This window comes from Rosa rugosa, chromosome 2, assembly GCF_958449725.1.
Source record: "Rosa rugosa chromosome 2, drRosRugo1.1, whole genome shotgun sequence".
Classification (NCBI taxonomy): domain Eukaryota; kingdom Viridiplantae; phylum Streptophyta; class Magnoliopsida; order Rosales; family Rosaceae; genus Rosa; species Rosa rugosa.
This window is the reverse complement of record NC_084821.1, coordinates 17,898,291-17,918,085: the sequence shown is the minus strand read 5'-3', so window position 1 is coordinate 17,918,085 and position 19,795 is coordinate 17,898,291. Positions and strand designations below refer to the sequence as shown.

The 19,795-nt window shown below is 38.4% G+C and overlaps 2 protein-coding genes across 2 annotated transcripts; both read right to left on the bottom strand.

Annotated features, from left to right (window-relative positions):
* Nucleotides 1-5,562: 5,562 nt before the first annotated feature.
* LOC133730467 (uncharacterized) lies at nt 5,563-6,796 on the bottom strand. The gene is made up of 4 exons (XM_062158050.1): nt 6,773-6,796; nt 6,341-6,421; nt 6,177-6,256; nt 5,563-6,034 (listed from the first exon to the last, which is right to left on the bottom strand). Exons 1-4 carry the CDS (start codon nt 6,794-6,796, stop codon nt 5,563-5,565), a joined length of 657 nt encoding a protein of 218 aa, XP_062014034.1.
* Nucleotides 6,797-15,939: 9,143 nt separating this feature from the next.
* Nucleotides 15,940-18,626, bottom strand: LOC133734304 (protein NRT1/ PTR FAMILY 2.7-like). Its single transcript, XM_062161924.1, has 4 exons — nt 18,427-18,626; nt 18,007-18,224; nt 16,846-17,387; nt 15,940-16,763 (listed from the first exon to the last, which is right to left on the bottom strand). The coding sequence occupies exons 1-4, from the start codon at nt 18,524-18,526 to the stop codon at nt 15,941-15,943; spliced, it is 1,683 nt and encodes a 560-aa protein (XP_062017908.1). The 5' UTR covers nt 18,527-18,626; the 3' UTR covers nt 15,940.
* Nucleotides 18,627-19,795: the final 1,169 nt, after the last annotated feature.

Below are 19,795 nucleotides of genomic sequence, written 5' to 3'. Positions count from 1 at the left end.
ATCTGATATGGAAAAAGCTTGATTTCTAAAGAAGCCTATGCGTTGTACTGTGTTCTTGGATTTGGAACCCCAGCGCTGTGTTGTTGGATTTAGAAACCATCGTCATCGATGTATTAGGCTTCGAGGGTTTTTGGCGTTCCATGCCGTAGCAGATGATACGGAATTGGGTTTGAGGAGATCAACTCCAGGCCGCGATGAAATCAACACCAACAGATGATAATTAGCCATCATGATGAGTGCTCCGTACGTAGTGAATATAATAAATCAGCATAAACAAACAACCACCACAACAAAATTTCATCAAGTTTCATTCTTTCTTCATGCTGCTCGATCGATCATTACTAGGCTAACTTTTTTTTATTTTTATGAGAATCATTACTTGGCTAACTAAGAATATGAATTAACGAAAAATTGAATAGTTTTTTTTTTTTTTTTTTTGATCAAATAAGAACTTCATTAATAATGAACTGCTTACAACGAGTTTTTGGCGACATCTCTTACTCAGAAATGGCCACTAGACTTCCCACTGGAACTCTATATACTGACTCTAAACTTGCACTACAACTGTATGACAAAGACAACAAGCGCAGGAGCAGTAAATCCTTAACATCTCACCTCTCGTCCAGCCAGTAAGAACTCTAAAACTAGACAACTCACTTGTGTCGACACTAACTTACCAACCAGAGTCCTCCTGACCAGCGTTTGATCGACCAAGCCAACACTCGTTGTGACCTAAACTCGACCAAAAGGATTGCCGGACCTTCAAACCTGGGACTAAAACACCAACACCATCACCTCCCTATTGTCAACACCATCCATCCACCCCTGCTCCAAAACGCCAACTCCTCCAACCCAATCCCAGACAGGAAGGACCCACTAGAAGGCCAAGGATGATTGTCTATGCCAGACTTTTCGCCACCGCTGCTGACCCAACTCTAGAACAGGAACGACCCCCAAGACTGCAAAAAGAAGATTGTCTCTGCCACACCTTTAATAGTGACAAACTACCAACAATAAAATAAAACCAAACCCTAAACCCTAAACTAACAAAGAAACCAAAAACCAAACCCTAAATTAAAACTGGAACAAAATAATTAAAAGCAATAAGCATAACTGCCCACATTGGGCCCAATTCCTGAACCCAGGCCCAAGAACCATCCAAGATTGAGAGAAGGCCAAGCCCGGGCCACAAACGTTCATGTCTCACCCCTGACATCGCACCACCGTCCACACTAGACCACGGCCACCGTCGAATCTTCCCCACCGTCGCAGCAACAACGTCGATCCCAAACCACATGCCTGAACTGAGCGGACGATTCCTATTGGCCACATGCCGGACCAGACCGATCTCCGATCTCAACCTGCGAACCACAGATCCACACAGAGCAGATCGATCTAAGTCGCCGCCTGCAATCAATCCCAACCAGAACAATCTCCAATCCCGCCTGCAAACATCCAAGCGCAGATCGATCCCCGCTCGTCGCACATCAAAGTTTACATCGCCCCGACCCCTAAACCCAGCGCTGCTAAAGGGTGTGATCCGACCCGTTGAACCGGTTTTCCACCAGCCATTCCTTGACCATCGATCCCAGAGATGCTCCCGTCTTGCCGACCAGACATTCTTCCCCATCCTTGACACAGCTGTCGGACCCAAAGTCCTACTAGAGACAACAGAGCCTCCAAGGGTGCTCGAACAATCACGTCCCGTCCGACGACGACGTCGCTAGGACGTGCCGCCGGACGGAGGAAGGAATAAGTCTGGGCTACAAGGAGTCCTTAGGGTTTGAGAGAAAAAAAAAAAAAAAAAAACCCTAGGTTAATGACTCCAACATGATTTTAGAAGTTTAAAAAAAAAAATTGAATAGTTAATTAGCTAATTAAAATTCACATTGAAATAAAATGATAAATCTATCTAGATCGAGTAACAGAAAACTTAGGCAAAAAATAGATTGTTTTTTTTATTAACAATAAGAAAAAGATAACAAATAGTTGAAAATACAGGAAACCATAGTGCAGCGGCACCAAAGAGAAAGGAAAAGGAATTGGAGGTAATTAGCTTTTCAAGTATTCAAAAAATTGAATTAGAGGTTTAATAAATAGGAGAGATTCAAATATAAAATTTGGAAGTCAAACTAGAACTATCCCAGTAAAATAGGCGGGTGAAAATCTCTTTGCCAGAAAACAAATATTTCAACCTAAGTCAGCCGGATTTGTCAAGTTAAAGACTTGAAGTAGAGGACACAAAATACTATTGTGGCAATTGATGTTCAGTCTTTGGATCACAATTATGAGAGTATTACTTGAAGAAGCCCGCGATCCTTCAGTCTTTTAGTCTTATGTTTGTAGTTATATTCCTATCTAATAAGCCCACTATTTGTGTGGCCACAGCCACTGTGTTTATATTGTGTGCTACTCATTGTTTGGAGATTGTTGGATTGAGAATTTTTTGCTCACTCCAAAAATTGCAATTGAGAATAAGCCACCTATTTATATATTATATTTGTCATTTGGAATTTTTTTTCAAACAGTACATGAACTAAAGGAAATTGTGAATTAAGGTTCCTCACTTTACACTAATTACACTTCGGGTATTTTCACTCTCTCTCTCTCTCTCTCTCTCTCTCTCTCTCTCTCTCTCTCTCTCTCTCTCTCTCTCTCTCTCCCCATCCACGCCATACCAGCAACCCAGAAAACAAAACAGGAATTCAAACCAAAGAAACTGAAAATACTAGCAGCCCATAAAACAAAACATGAATTCCGCAAACAAGATTTAAATGCAAAATCACATATATATTTCATGAATTCAAATTGGAAAAGAATTGAATTACAATCAACAAACCAAAGATCAAATGAGAATTAAGAATGAAAGAGAGAAATGGATAACCTAGAACACTCGGTCTCTCTTAATCTCAGCTCCAATCCAAGCATAAATAGCTTGTGCTCATCCTCCATCCATGGAACTCCTTATGAAGCAAATTTACACCAATAACCCAAATTCCATACACCTTCTTCTTCTTATGCACATTTGCTTATACACACAAAATTGCAACAACAAGGTGTGATTGGATTAGGATTGTTGATCCCAGCCCCCGTTTCAGACCAAATTCTCTGCCCTCTGATCTTGCTCAAACGCTCAAACGTCCCGCCAGAGAGAGCACCGACTCCCTCTTTGACAAGCTCTACAAGTACCAGAGCCTCCTCCTCCTTCTCCGTCCCTCTTCTCCTCTTGACCACGCTCCTCTACCTCACTCCCTCCTCTCACATTCCTATTCAGATTCCTGCTTCCACTTCCTACTCCGTCATCTTTGACGCCGGAAGCTCTGGCAGCCACGTCCATGTCTTCTCCTTTGACCACAACCTCAATGTGCTCCCCATCGACAAAGAGGCTCCCCATCGACACAAGATCTCGACCTCTTCCTTCAGACCAAGCCGGAGCTCACCTTCTACGCCGCCGACCCTCGCAGCGCCACCCAGTCACTGACCAATCTCCTCCAAAAGGCGAAGGTCGCCTTTCCCAAAGATCTTCTATCCATGGTTTCCTGACCCAGAAAACCAACCTCAAGAAATTTTCTTTTCTTTTTTATTTAAAAGAAAAAAAAATTCAAGGGTAGATCTACAGTCAAGATCGCACCACCAATTTTCTTTTTCTTTTTCTTTTTATTAAAAAAAATTGGCTTTCTAAAGGTGGATAGTCAAGAAACAACTTTACCCTTGAAAATATGCCAGGTGGCATGCTAACTAATGAAGTTATTGACGGCGTGTACCAAAAGTATGTAGGGTTTGTTCAGGCAGGTACCAAAATGTAATTAGTGTAAAGTGAGGAACGTTAATTCACAGTGACCTTTAGTTCATGTACTGTTTGAAAAATTTTCCCTTAATATTAAGCTATCAAATAAAGTTTCATCTAGAGATAGATCTGGCAAAATTGCAAACCATATGGTTACACGACACGAACACGAATATAATTGTAAAGGTTTGATTTGAGGTTTATTGGTTTGGTTCCATTATAGGATCACCATGATAAGAACACTAATTTTAATGGTTCGGTGTAGTATTAATCTATCCGTTATCACAATAAGAACCATTAACATAAGGGTATTCTTGTAAATTTAGAGTTTCTCTGTCTAACATACATTAGAAACTCTAATGCAAATCTCTAATTGATCGTAACCCCTTTCTCAATTTTCACGAAAACAATCTCAACTCTCAACTTTCAAAAAGAAAAAGATAACTTGACTGTATAAAATTTAGGTAAAGATGTTGTGAGTAAACATCTAGTTATTTTTTTCAACGGGTCTTAATGATTTTTTAGTTCTGTTTTGATTCAACCTCCACATATTAGTTTAACGATTTGTTATCGTGTTCCACGAAAAGTATAAGAAACAAACTTAATACAACACAATACAGTGTTTTTCCAGGTCTATCTAGAGACATTTAGCAATTAAATATACAAGGGTCTTTCTAAATTTGTAGACCCAGCAAGTTTTTTACACCCAATAAAAAAATAAAATTTATAATTGTATGCAGCAACTTTTCCAACAATACCCTTAGCAAAACTCGCACCCAACAAAACGTATACCCAGCAAATCTCACACCCAAAACTCAAACCCAGCAAAACCCCGATTATCTCCGCGTCAATGAGGGTTGCTCCAAGATCATTCCCCAACTGAGGAATTTGTCCAGAGCATCATTATAGACGACCGACTCGGCACCGAGTTGAGGGAAAAGAAGAGCGGTCTCAAACCCAAGCGTATCTCCATCTTAGACTTTGTGGGTCATCGCTATTTCCTTCGCTCTCACCTGCCGACTTTGAAGGTATCCCGTGCTTCTTGGTTTAAATTTCCTTGCACGAGTTCTTTCATTAGTTTAATTTCTTAGTTTAGGGTTTGAATTTCTGGTTCACTTGTTGATATTTTTTTGATTCATGGGTATTGTTTTGTTTAACTTTTGTTTTGCTCTGAATTCAATTTGGTTATGAGAGAGTTGAGCTTATTTTATTTGTTTGGATGATTTAACTCATATTCTTGAATGTAGTTGATGACTTGAGTTTTTTTATATTGATTACAATTGAGCCGTGACAATGTTTAGACTTGAGCCTTTTTAGCATTGCATTTGCACTTGAAAAAGTAATAAATTCTGACTGAGAACTTGAAAATGGATTTCTATTTTACCTTCGTACAGCAATAGTAATTTATTCTTCTTTTGCTGCTGCAACACTTTTCACATTATGCTACTGCATCACTTTTCATCTAATGGTGCTTGGTTGCTAATGTCTTGTGCGGGTGTCCTACTGGAGTTTGCATGTTCTTGAGCTGCCCTTTTGCTAGTAGTTTTTTTGTTTTTCTTCTGTTATGTCTTGTACAATTTTTGACTTTGTGCAATAAAATTCTTACTTTTGGTTGGAAGAAAGAAAAAAAGAAAAAAAACTACAAAAAGCTGCAATTATTTCTCTCATCAAGCAATATACATGGATAAACTAAAAAACACTATATATAAAGAAAAAAATGAAAAGATCGTTGTCTTTCACTCTAAAACTTGGCAATGAACCCACAGTAAGTGTAGTCATGATTTATAAGTGTAACTCACTACTACACTATCAAGATGAGTCCAGAACAAGTCACTCACAATGTTCTCTGTGCCGTAACTCCTATGCCATTCCACATAATTGTATTTCTCCAAATTGTTTAGCAGTATTTGCATCTCTGACATACCAGCTTTTTCAATCACCCTTTGAATATGTCGAGCATTGTAGATTGTCTTCATAGTGCTTGAATTGAGTGGGTCATTTTTCTTTAAAGTGTATAATATTTCTTTTGGATTTACCAGGTTCTTTGAAATATTAACCAACAAATTATTTTCTTCCTTGGTTAATTGCCCCATATAGGAATGCCCTTCAGGATACTTTGCAGCATGATGGTTATGCATCCCATTTACAACCTCAACGATCCACTCATCCCTAGGACCAACATTTTTGCCCTTCAAGGCGAAATGGGCAACCACACCTCTTTGTACCACCACTTCTATCACACTTCTTCTTTTAAGGATTCAAGCTGGCATTAAGCTTCTTCTTTTGCATGCATTCTAAGTCTATGCTATTCTTTTGATAAAATCCACCTCTCTCACAACCAAAAGTTATTCGCCCTGTTTTTAACCTACAATTCCCTGGAACATCAGACCTCCTGATTACAACTACTATTCCACACTTTCTTCCTTCTTCACGAGTCCAGTTAACTAATTCATTCCGACTTTTGAATACCTGTACAAACAAACATTTACTATTCAAATTGGAATGGAAATCGAAGTAAAAATTAATTATCTTGACGTTTTACAAGCTACTTACCTCACTAGTTATAAATTGATTTGTTGTTTCGAAAACACAGTCAGTCCAACCATTGCCACTTTCAATAGACTCAGAATTAATCTGTTAAAAAAAGAACACGTCGCAGTAATAAATAATTAAGCTATAAATATTTCATATAAAAGGAACTGAAAATAGTAAAAGAATTTGACAAGTTATTCGGTGGTTGAGTGCTGAAAATTATACGAATATTTGGTGGTTATCGCTTGAATGAAGCAGTAGTATTCGGTGTTTGTGCTCCGAATATATTGCCAAATTTCGGTGGTTATCTGTCAAACCTTTCTACTTTGTTCGGTGGTATAGTACTGAATATTCTAGTGATTTTCGGTGTTTATTAACCGATTGAAATGCTATAAACTGCAGTAAAAATTATTTTGTTTTTTTCTGGTTCTATGATAAACAAAATACACAAACCTTATTTGACTCCTCCAAAATCATAATTGCAGTCACAACTTTGTCAATATCATGCGTATTAAACCCTTGAAGCAATTATAAAGGAAAGTGAAATTTGGGTTTAAGGCTTTGCTAGAAGAAACAACGTAAACACAGTGAATTGCTACCAACTGAACTGCTGGGTACAAATAGAAAAAAAGAGTTTTAAACTTGATGGTTTCTTTTGTTATTATTTTTATTTACCATGACTATTATTGTCATTTCGTACGAGGATATAAATGTCTTTTCATGTAAAATTGATTTGCTGGGTCTACATAGCAATTTGCTAGATACATTTAGAAAGACCCTTTTTACAATTGTAACTGTATGAAGGATATTAAATATCAATTATTTTTCTTTCCTTTTCTGTTCTCTTTACTTACGGATCTGTTTGTTTTAAGGTTAATTATGATCCCAGCGACCCCTCCAGTTGTGACGCCCACATTCTATGTGATAACAAACCTTGAAAAACATTGTTAAGATCCATGAAAAAAAAAACAGTTCATAACCCTCCGGCCAATACAAACTATAATTGAAAGTTCTCTTTCATTCCATGAACAAATCTAATTGTCTTTGCCCAAACAAAGACAAAAAAAAGTATAGGCTATGATACATTGATACGAATAAAAGAGAACCAGCTTCCAGGTCTTCTTTCTTGCTCATCACTGTTATTTCCAGATACAACATGTAAATAATATGTGAATCTAGGGTTTTGATGACCAATCAAATATATGTTGATTGGCAAAAAGTCCAAACAGTCCTAACTTTTAGCCAAAAAAAAAAAAAATTTAGCCAATTTCCATTGCCATACCATATGAAATTGTAGTTAATAAAGGAATCAAAATCAGTGTTAGTGATAGTAACAAAAACTATCTCTAGAGGTTTTGTTTTGTACTAATTACATTTCCAATAAAAAATCTTTGGAGATTAATACAAAAAATGAGTTTGCTCAAAAACGGAGCGAAAAACTTATCTCCTTCCCAGCGTTCATAAACCCTAGCCATCTCTTTCAAAAACCTCTCTTAAACTCTTCTAGTATCGGATCTAGCACAATGGAATTATGCGTCCCTAACGAACTTAAAGGGTTCCATTCCATGGATCGCAACATATATAGACGGCTTCTCCAGCATGGATTTGATCTTAATCACTCCAAGTCCATCGTAGCCTTTTGGTATTTTCTTGATAAAAAAAACCACTTCATATTTATGGCAGAGAAAATTAAACCTATAGGCGATGCAGAGTTCAGGGAGTTAGCAAACGAGACGCTTGCGTGCTTAACTTATTTGATTACAGATTGTAATATTTCTCAACCTAGCCAGTTCAAAAGGCTGTTTGAGGTTGTTCCCAATTTTGGGTTGGTGTTACGGAACAAAGAAGAAGCTAAGAAACAAATGGAATGGTTAATGAAGGAGATTTGTGAAAAAGCCTTTGGTGATATAATCCTCTCCCAGCAATATTGGTTGAATGGTCGACAAGAGATTCATAATTGGTCACCTTTTGTCCCGCCAAATCCTGCGCCAGAGGTTGTCAATAATCAGTTGAATGAGGAAAAAAGAAGTTTGTACTTCACCTTCTCCAAAGGCCACCCTGTCTCAATAGAAGAACTCCGAACCCTAATTCGACGATGGTAAGTATTTTTTTTTTCTTTTTAAGTATATTTGTGATTAAGATGTAAGTGTAACTACATTCGGCGTTAATTAAAATTTTGTTTGTTTTGACGGGATAGGAATTTCGAAGACCGAGTAGAGAGAATTCACATGATGACTATCCTTTGGGCTCGTGTTCTTTGTAAGTCTCCCGCAGACGTTAGACGAATTGTTGGTGAGGAGGAGGGCCGCATAGTCCACTTCTCAATCAATGCAAAAGATGTTAGGGTGAGGCAATCGTTCCCAAATGGGAAAAAATGCTTCAGAGAGGCCCCTTGATCTATTACAACCGCACCAACGGGCCTGTATTATCAGGTGACATAACACACGACCTTGGTATCATAACATCAACAAAAGGAAGGATCATTATTTAGTTGTATAGGCTACGCAAATGGAGGAATGGTTATGGTTTGAAATCAATACAAAACCATCATAATCAAGTAGGCAGATATGTGTAGTTTTTCCTTTTTTGAACACTTTCATAGATGTCCTGACCACGTTTGTTTTTATACATACATGTCTTCTTTTTCAGGAAAACCTGAGAAATTGTTGTTGGGGATATTGGCCTCTGACTTCTTATATTAGTGGAATTTTGATCTTCATGGATTTTGTGTGCGAGATGGAGCCAACAACAGTTTCATTCAATTATTTGCCGAATTGCGAGAGTACTCTTGATAAGATTGCTGCTTATCTTCCTCATATAATTAAGGTGTGCCCTGGTTCTGCTGAATGAGCACCTTGGAAGCAGATTATGCGTAACTGTAGTGTGGCGGTTTCTCTTCAATCTTGGCATTTTCTAATTCCTTAGGCTTCTTCTGCATGGTAGTAAGTCTGTGAGGTCTATCTTCTAATTCCCATTGGTTGGCCTTTGGTTGTTAGCTTGTGCTTGTAAAACCTTTGTGCTCTCAGGGCTTGCCCTTGTTGGCGTATTCATTGACTTGACCAAAAAAAGAAAAAAGAAAAAAATTCACTTTGCTGAGTAATCAAACATGAGGTCTCTCTGACCTCTCCTCATTCAAGAACACAACGGCTAGGGTTTTCCCTTCACCATCGCCCCCAGAAACCTCTAGGATTTTATGGTCTTCGACTTGGGGGTGATCTCCCTTTTTTCCTCTGACTAGTTTCTGGCCGTTTCACATTGCTTGGGAGACAATTGTCCTGATGGGTTGTTCGTGGTTCATCTACGTCGCTACTCGCTATGGGGTTGTGCACTTGGTTCGGTTTGGGGTCCAGGTGTCTAGATCTGTGGATGGCATCACGGTAGGGGTGGGTTCGGTTCCGATCGGTTCGGTTCCGAGCCTAAACCGAAAACCGAACCGAAATTAGAATCGGTGCGGTTCGGTGCGGTTTTTGTATTTTCAGAAGTTGGCACCGAAAACCGAACCGAACTGAACGGTTCGGGTCGGTTCGGCCCAGTTTCGGTTTTTTTTTTTTTTTTGGTAAACAGATTTTTACCAAATATACTTCATACTTCTTTGGTATTGTAACTCGAGAAGTTTTTGTTTCTCCAAACCTGTAATAATAATTTATCACAATGTGTTTACAAGTTTACTAATGCATGCTTTGTACTTCAATAGACAATAATCTATAATTCCATACAAGTTTACCATAGTCCATATAATTCAATTCATATAATCTAATTGTCCATCAAGTTCTAGCATCAAGTCATCAACATATGAAATAATGAAATGGTCAAAAAATATAGAGTCCAAAGTTTATAACAGTCCATCATTACATCAACACTAAGTCACTAACCTCACAAATTAAAAATGTGTAAGTTCACTAAAAGATTAAACATCACAAAAAGAATGAACCAACATCTACATATGAAGGAGAGCAATGGCATGATCTCAAGCTCAGAAAGATGAAGTCTTCAACTTTGGAGGTAACATTCCGCTCCGACTACTCCCCACTGCAGCTCCACATGGCAAAAATAAACAAAATACAGAAACTGCAATAACAGACAAAAAACAGAAACTACAGTTTTTAAGCACAAAACTCATACTGCAAACAAAAACAAAATACAGGAAACTGGAATAATCAACCAAAACAGAAACTGCAGTTTTTAAGTGCAATTTTTAAATTAAGTGCAGTTGATTAATTGTACCCCAGCTCCTATTTTCCACATGATCAATTAAGCACTAGAGATATCCGGAACATGCCACCCACAGAACATGATCAATTAAACAAGTGAATTCTATAGTACAGCTGATTATTCAAATCAAGACCCCAGCTAGTTCTAGCTTTATCCATAACTAGGGTACAATTAATCAACAGTACACTAATTATTGAATTAATCAATCAGTTCCAAGTTGAATTAATCATACAACCGAAGCATACAGAATAATACAATCAGTTCCAAGTTGGACATGTAATCAAGGACGAAATCATGATATTCTATATCTCAAATAATTTAAGGTACAACTTCAAAGCACACCACATCAACAAACAGATTACAGATTTTAAATAAGAAAATGCTACCTGAGATGATGAAGATGATTTATTCTTCGGGGCTGAGGCAGAACTTGTACCACATGACTTAGATTTCTCCATTTGCCTCTTCATTTTCAGCAATCTTAAGTCTAGAACTACTCGGCCAAAACAAATGCAGATTGCAGAGTACCTGAAACCCATATCCCAAATTTGTCAAAGGTATAAGCATAATGACTTGCATGCTGAAACAAACCACCACAACTTCAGAAACATCTTCAATAAAAAAGAATCAAGAAACAAGAATCCATAAGAGACAGAGAGCAAGCTTCGGTTATCAAAGAGGTGTACCTGGCAATAAAATACTCAATTCCAAGCTTCGGTTCCGGCGAAGGTGTGAGGGAGACGACGATCCACAGAGACTTGATGAGGTTATCACCGGGCTCCAATCCACAGAGACGTCAAAAAGCCCAGATCGATTGGGTTTTGCTGAAGATGAAAAGTAAACAGAGACTGAAGTGAAATTAACGCACAACAAAGAAGGGAATTAGCAATATACTTACTGGAGAGAGCTTCGACTTCCGGCGAAGTAGTGAGGGAGACGACGACGACCACCGACTGTGACAGAGGTCAGAGAGAGAGGGAGAGGCCGAGACTGGGGACTGAGGTCGAAGCGTGATCAAGACAGAGGTCAAAGAGAGAGGGAGAGGTCGAGACTCGGGGTTGGGGCTGAGGTCGAATCGCGATCGGGACAAATCTAAGAATCTGAGACTGAGAGAGAGAGAGAGAGGAGTCGATAGTCTGAGTGAGAGAGGCGGAATGAGCGTTTTAGGTTTTTAGGGTTTCCGATTCCACATATACAAAACGATGTCGTTTCTGTGGAGGTTCAGTTAAGTTTCGGCCCAGCCCAAACCGAAAACCGAACAGACCAAATTCGGTGCTGTGCAGTTTTTTTCGGCTTCGGTTCGGGTATCGGTGCTGTTTTTTTCGATTTTCGGTTTCGCGAGCCCACCCCTACATCACGGGGCCTTAATTACCTTGTATGCGCATGGTAACTAGCATCTTCCAATTTGTCCTTTGTTTTCTTTTTTTGAACTTCTGATTGAACTATGAGAGCTTCTATTCATACCTATCAAATTGGTATGTTCACCTCCCTAATTTTTGATAATTTTTAAAATCCTATTTTGTCCTTGAGGAAAAAAAAAAATCCAATAAAGACAAGAATGAAAGATAGGAGCAATGGAGTAGATATATGAAAATGGTAGAAAGTTTTTAGAAAGTTAAGCAGGATTGGGAGTCGGCAAGGATGGGGGGACAACGTGGTAGATGTTATTGGCGTTGGCAATTAGGACGGGGTAATGAGTTGAAGAAGTAGAGATATGATGGCATGCTATTGATTCTGACGTACTTATCAGTTGTGTTATAGTTATTGTTGCAGTCAAGCTGCTTGATGTTCACATAACTTCGCTGCAGTTGCAACACGAACACTAATAATATCTTCATATCTTCATTTCACACACCAGCTATATATATAGGGCCCTTCTGGTGAGAGATTTATTTTTTGGTCATTTTAAGGAATCACTTATTAGACCAACTTTTTTGTCACATATCGTGTAATGCCCCAAGCTGCACCTCACCAGCTTAATCACGTCACAGTGCCGCGAGTCTCTAAAACATAAACCGAACGCTCGATTTACATTCTAGAGAATCGCTAGGCATTTTGTTTGAAAAACTTCTTCTTCTTTTTTTTTGTATAAACACGGCGGAAGCTACAAATATTTTTGAGGTGAAAAACTTGAGTTGCTAAAATCTATTTCGTTCGTCCAGAACTAGGATAAAGGCTAACACGAGGTACGAATCCCAATGAAAGAGAATTCAACTAAATTTGACACAAGACCAAATATCAACAAGTTCCGAAATACGAAGTTCGAGAAATAGAATTTAGAATAAAGTCTAGACAATGGTTTACCGAACTTGTTCTGCACATCCAGCTCCGTCCGCTATTGTCCCGTCACCAGTGTACAGTTTCTGCATCCATACTGTTGTAGGGGTGAGCTTTTGTCCTCGCTGCTCAACAGAAACTCTACCTTGACTAGGTTTGAAAATCGATAAATAAATTATTGAGGCCTCAGTATGAAAACATGCTTAAACCAGGTATTTAAAGGAACGACAAACTTTTCGTAAAATGTTTTCGCAAAATCGATGCATGTTACTCAATTGAATACGCGCGTTCAATCTTACCCGATGGTGGGTCCCATAGACCCACTACACTACCTTACCTCAATTTACTTTATCACCAGGTAAGCGTAGCGAGAGCGTCCACTACCTAGTTACACACACGTACCGAGTCCGTCATAACAATCGGAATTCTCGGACGACCGACGTAACTAACCCTCCGGAGGTTTAGGGAATCGAACCCAAGGAAGTTAGTACCCATTTCGCTCTCAAGCCATCACATTTCTCACGATTTGGTTAGTATGCATTGCATTTTAACATAACCAAACCATACCACTTAACATGCATCCCTTTAACACAATACATAAGAAAGCGACTAACCGAGGAGAGTCCTGAATCCTTACCTGGATTCCGATGCTTTCTCTCACATACTACGAGAGTCGCGAACCTTCCGTTCCTCGGGTAACTGGAGTCCTAAGTTCCGACATTTCGATAGTTAATAATCCATTAAACAATTAGATGAAATCTCGACGATTAATAAATCGTCCAACTTACTTTTCCTGGTTTGACCAAGATTGACCATTTTGACCATTGTTTGACCAATCGAGACAAGTTCGATAACTAACTCAAATTATCAAACATTTACTTGAAATTACAATATCGTCCATATATATATATATATATATATATACACTTTCTTTTCTTTACTCATTATCAAACCGCAAAATACATAGTACAACGACTTCACTAACCATAGATCTCAAATTTACTTAATAGTTTTGTCGCATAGTAATTCGACCGAATTTACTATGGACACCCAAAATCATAACTCGACCATTTTCAAATCTCCATAGCTCATTCTAAATGCACCATCACAAGCACAACGACACAATCGATTCTATGCAACCAAATTTTCAACAACACATTATCAGATTTCTTATCCATTCCAAAACTACAACACTTCAAATCACGACATACACACTCATTCTACACATGCAAACCATACCGCACAGACAACCCAAATTCTCAACTTTCGGGATTAACATCCGATTATCATCAAGTACCAAACTTTGATTCAAGGTCGGGATTATACCTTGGGAAAATCGGAAATCAACTTCAATCGATCCAAACTCTGTCCCCAGAACTCACTGCCGAGACAGGAATGGTGATGAGCTGATGATTTTCACACCAGCAACTCGAAGAACTCCTCGGTTGTTGACTAGAAGTGCAGTTGAGCAAGAGATGGAGCCCAAAAAGGCCGGAGAGGTCGCCGGTGACGAAGAACACGGCAAAGCCATAGCTACCCTGAAACGTAAATCATCAAACTTAATCTAAATTGAAAAATAATTGCACAGACTTGAAGATCATGACGAGGAGAAGAGGTTTTATACCACAGACGGCCCAGACGGTGGCCCGAGGAGTCGGAAATTGCAGAGGTTGCCGGTGAAGGTTCGGGCTTCACGTCGTCGGGTTTTCTTATCCGTTCAGTGCATGGACGATCCAACGACCCAGGGAGGTAGGCGACACCGAGAGGAAGAGAATGCAGGAGGTCTGTCGCCGTGAGGTGGCTGGACGGAGTAGCGCCGGTCGGATCCTGTGGCGCGTTTCAGGGTCGCGTTGGGTCAGAGAGCTCTGATGCTCTCACGCATGTTATGGAGCAAGCTGACCTGGTCTTCCTTTCTTTAAAGAGAGATCAATGGTCCAGATCAAGCGGTGGGGGAAAATGGATGGCCAGGATTGCTCCACGTGTTTTCTATTTCTTGAATTAATTTCTAAAATCCCAAAGGTTCGGACATGGGTCTCCGAATAATTCTCCGAAAATTTCCACAAACTTGTCGTGTGGTGTACTTTATTATCCAACTCCTAAATTGAGGATTTTACTTGGTGAAAATTTCTGAAAATATTCTCAAGTACTTTAACTTTTATCGAGATCGATAAGTAAATTATCGAACTATTTCACTTAAGCTCGATAAAATTTTCTGGGGCTCACATATCAATATCTCCACTGTTCAGTTTTTAGAATCCTATGGGTAGATTAGTTCTGCATATTTTCAGCCAGATTGATAATCATTTGGGTATTCATAATTGTGATTTACTAATTATGAACACAAACGGCTCAGGTTGGACATATTCGGTTTGTCCATTGATTTGATCTAGTTTTGTACCTCAACGATTATCAATTTAGCTGAAAATTTGCAGAAATAATCTATTCTTGGAGATCTAAAAACTGAACAGTCGAAATGTCAATATGTGATCGAAAAATGGATCCCAAAAGGAATCCCTTAAAATGGCTAAAAAAAGGGATCTTTTAGTGGAAGGGTCCTCCTATATCTTTTCGATCGCATTTCGACATCTCGATCGTTCAGTTTCTAATGTCTTAACGATTATCTATTTTTGCTGAAAAATTGCATATGAGATCTACTCCTATAGACCTAAAGACTGAACGATTGAGATGTGGATATGTGATAAAAAAGTTGGTCTAATAAGTAATCTCTTAAAATGGCCAAAAAAAGAAATCCCTCACTAGAAGGGACGTATGTGTGTATATCATAGTTTCTATACTAACATCTTAATTTATAAAAACATGAGTTTATTTTTTATTTTTTTATTTTACTTTTTGTTAAAAACAAAAATTATTTTGCTTTTATATTATTTTAATGATTTACTGTTTTGGACTTCTGGGATTTTTATTCTCTAAAGAATTCAACTACGCAAACGTTAGATTTTAGTGAAACTCTTTGATACCAAACTAGAGCATCCTTTTATAGTAATAGAGATAAATGATGGCCAAAATCAATTTAGTTTTTCATGAGTCGAACTCATTAAGACACTAACTATGCTTAGCTTAGAAAGGGACTAGCAAAAACATCACTTCTTATTTCTCACAAAAAAAAAAAAATCACTTCTTATCAGATTCCAAACTACCATCTGTATCCTGTACATTTTGATACTTGTACGCACAGACTAAATAATAACCAAAGTTTACCACTCCAATTACAACTAGCATCCAATACACATTCTCTAGCTTCCCATCGTTTTGGTTGTCCGGTAGCCATCTTGTAACCCTCTGAACCAGATTAATCAAACCTGTCCCTAAATAAAATGCAATCCCGATAACCAACGAGATCATCGCTGTTGCTGTGCTTTTCAGCGACGAAGGAAATTCTTGGTAATACAAAGAAACTTGTCCTGGAAAATGAAATGCCTCTCCAACGCCAACCAAAACCAATTGTGGGAAGAGCCACAATGCCAACATGGGGACAGTAGTTGCACCAGGATGGTCTTGGGAAATTTTAAGCCTTTTAGACTCTACCAGTGCTGAAACTGCCATGGCGAACACGTTTAGCACGTGGCCTAATCCTATACGTTGGAGGGGTGTCGGAAAATGACCAGTTAACTTCTTCCACATGGGACATAATAACCTATCAATGAGGCCGAGAAAGATGATACTGGAAATTAGAATGACGACTACAACAGACCCAGCTGGTATTTGAAAATGAGGCCCTAGGTGACGGTCCATGGTTAGAGCCTGCAAGATAGTCAAGCTGCCTTGGATTCCAATTGGGGTACCTAAGAATACGCTTGTTGACCATAATGGCATTATTCTTATAAGGGTCTTGAAATCTTCTACTTGTTGAACTGTGCATAATCTCCATGGCTTTGCAATTGTCCCGTCTGGTTTGATGTCTCCTTCAGCTTTCTGTGCTGCACGGTTAAGGAAACTGTATACAAAGAGAGCACCATCAGTTGCATAAATGTATGATCATATTCCGATTTGGAGCATCCGTAGCTTATACTTTGTACCTGAAGCTCCTGCTTGGTGTTGTGGCCACCCTGTTGGTCACTCCCTCATGCCCATAGTAACAATAATCCTTGCTTTCAGATGAGAGTTGGAGATTCCTTTTCCAGGTAGTAGCAACAATGACACGAGCTAAACCGACAAATGGACTCCCTTGAGGCTTATTAAAATGGTAGAAACGGGTTCCAGATAAGAAAATGGCCAAGCCAATAACATTGGCAGCAACAGCTAGGCCAAAACCCCATTTAAATCCCACATTGTCCTCTATGTACACGATGACAGTTAGAGCTACGGTTGAAGCAGAGTATATGCCAATGAAGTACCAGTTAAAGAAAGTTGCTTGATTTTTAGGCTTATCCAATTGATTAGCTCCCACTGTTGCTAGGGTAAAGCGTGTACCTCCCAAGCCAATTGATGCCAAAGCTATACCCGTATACAAGATTGTATATTGCAGAGTTGAGGTTGGCTGGCATATTTGTAATCCGATTAAACAGGGTTGAGGCTTTAACGAATCAAATATAGCAGTTAATGCCAAAAAAACAATACCCTGTGAACGCAAGTATTGCTGATAGTCTCATATATATGACATCTTATCAAAAATTAATCTAAAACCACAGTTAAAATACTAATTTATATTACCGATAAATTATTTAAATGCACCATATATCACAACATGCATAACATGTGAAACTGTTTGCATAGACTATTACGTACCCAAAGTATTACAAGCTAGGCAAGCACATGAGCTCTAGCTGGATTGACATCGAAGTGGAACAAAGAAGGAGTAGGTTCTAAATCTGAATCTTATTTCCATTTGCCAAATAAACATACATATATTTGACAAAAAAAAACCTCAATGGAAAATAACATGTAACAGATGGAATGAGCAAATTTAGATTTAAAAAATGACTTGATTGGTAATTTTGCTTACAGTTAAGTGGTAATGTCATTTGCACTTTCAAACAGTTAGTTTACCTATGCAATCATACGAATTAAAAAAAAAAAAAAAAAATCGGAGTGCGCAGAGTGACCTTTCAGAAGTATAATTGAATATAAAACAGCTACCGGTAAATAAGAGAATTAAAGAAAATAAACAAATATAGGGCATCGTCACAGCAGGAGACAAGACAAGCATCTACTAACAGACCGATCCACTATTTCATTACCAGCAAGGAAATGCAGGAAGAAATGGAGATGACCAAGAAAGGGCCAAAGAAAGAGTCTGCTATAATTGCTCCAATGACTGGGAAAAAGCTGGAAGAACCGTTAACCACGTTTGCAATCTGAGCAGCATCAATACTCTTCACATTAAATTCTTGTATCAGAAATACTATCAAATTTGAGAGCCATCCTCCCACTGCAAGTGATAAGCCTATTATAGCCCCTGGTCAATATAGAACAGATCACCTTATACATATTAGTCCGCCGTATAAATATAGTTATATTGAATGCATGTTGTTAGAGAATTACTATACCCCAAAAGTGTAAATTTACATTAAAAATAGATCAACACTGTTTTTCAAGTCAGACACTATATTAAAAGGCGACATTTCTGTGTGGAGAGAGAGAGAGAGAGAGAGAGAGACCGATGATGAAGGGGAAAGTGATCCAACCACCGCGTCTGCTACTGGAATCAGATGATATGATTTGGGATTCACTGGTGTGGGAGAGGGAGCCATTCTCCATTTTGGAGCTAGGTCAAATCTAGCTATGGATCAAAGAAGCTCAAAGTTGCTGCTTAATTGATTGTAGTGTGCTGTTCTACATGAACCCACTGCATGGGATCACATATATAATCTGAGAATCCTTCTATTCTACTCTAATTTCAAATATATCTATTGTATCCGTTTAACATTTAGCCAAAAAATAATACGTAGTTGATGCAAATGTATCATCTATGCGCTATTATAAATTGGCAATGCTTCTCTCGTGTAACATTTCTCTTTTACAGTGATTGAGACAGTTTTGTCATTTATCACAACTTTTCTTCCATTAAAACAGGTACACGCTACCAAGTACCAACTTAATAAATTTATCATTTTTTGTCCAAAAAAAAAATTTATCATTTTGTTAACTTGTTTGTTATTACATTTAGATGCGCCAGAAAGTATGAAATCTTGTCTGGAACAGATTGCAGGTTCGTACTATAGTATTTACATGGATACAGATTCCAGGTTCGTACTATAGTATTGCAGGTTAAATTTACGACAGGTTATGCTTTTATGAGATCGAGAGCTACGTACAGGGTTAAAGGGGAACAAGTTCATACAAATACAATCGCCTCAGAGAGGTATCACAGATCACAGTCAAGAGCCTCTAGGTTATAGCTAGCCTTCCCCTCGTAGAGATTTTTATTTATTAGTTGTAAAATGAAAAATTTTTAATAAAGAGTAATGCGTACTTCTTCATTGATAATATGTCTTTTTATATAGAACAAGAGTACAAAGCTTGCATAAAATCTGAATATAATATTACAAGGAATCCTATTCAGAAAATGGATAGGAAATCTATGACTAAATATACTCTCCCTATTACATAAAGATTCACATTCCCGTTTGGACCAATCACACCAAAACAAGGTGAACTACAATACTCTCCCTTGTGATGTCCAAATGTGACGTCATGTAATGTCGATGATGCTTTTCACGTTGCCTCGTTAAACACCTTGCCGAGTATCAAAAAAACCCTTCGAGATAAAAATAACCTTGGTCAAAGTGAAAAAAGAGTACAACACGCCTCACATTTCGAGAATACCATGTAGACATCACACCACCCCCTGATGCCAATGTCTCCCCCTGATTTTTACAATAGTGGGAGATTGAATAATTTTTGAAGACCAATACTACGTGCATATGTTTCTCGAATGTGGTCTTGGGTGATGATATCTGTCTTCAAGTGATTTTCAAGTGATTTTGAAGACAGATGGAACACAGACAGGTATCAATTGTAGACAGA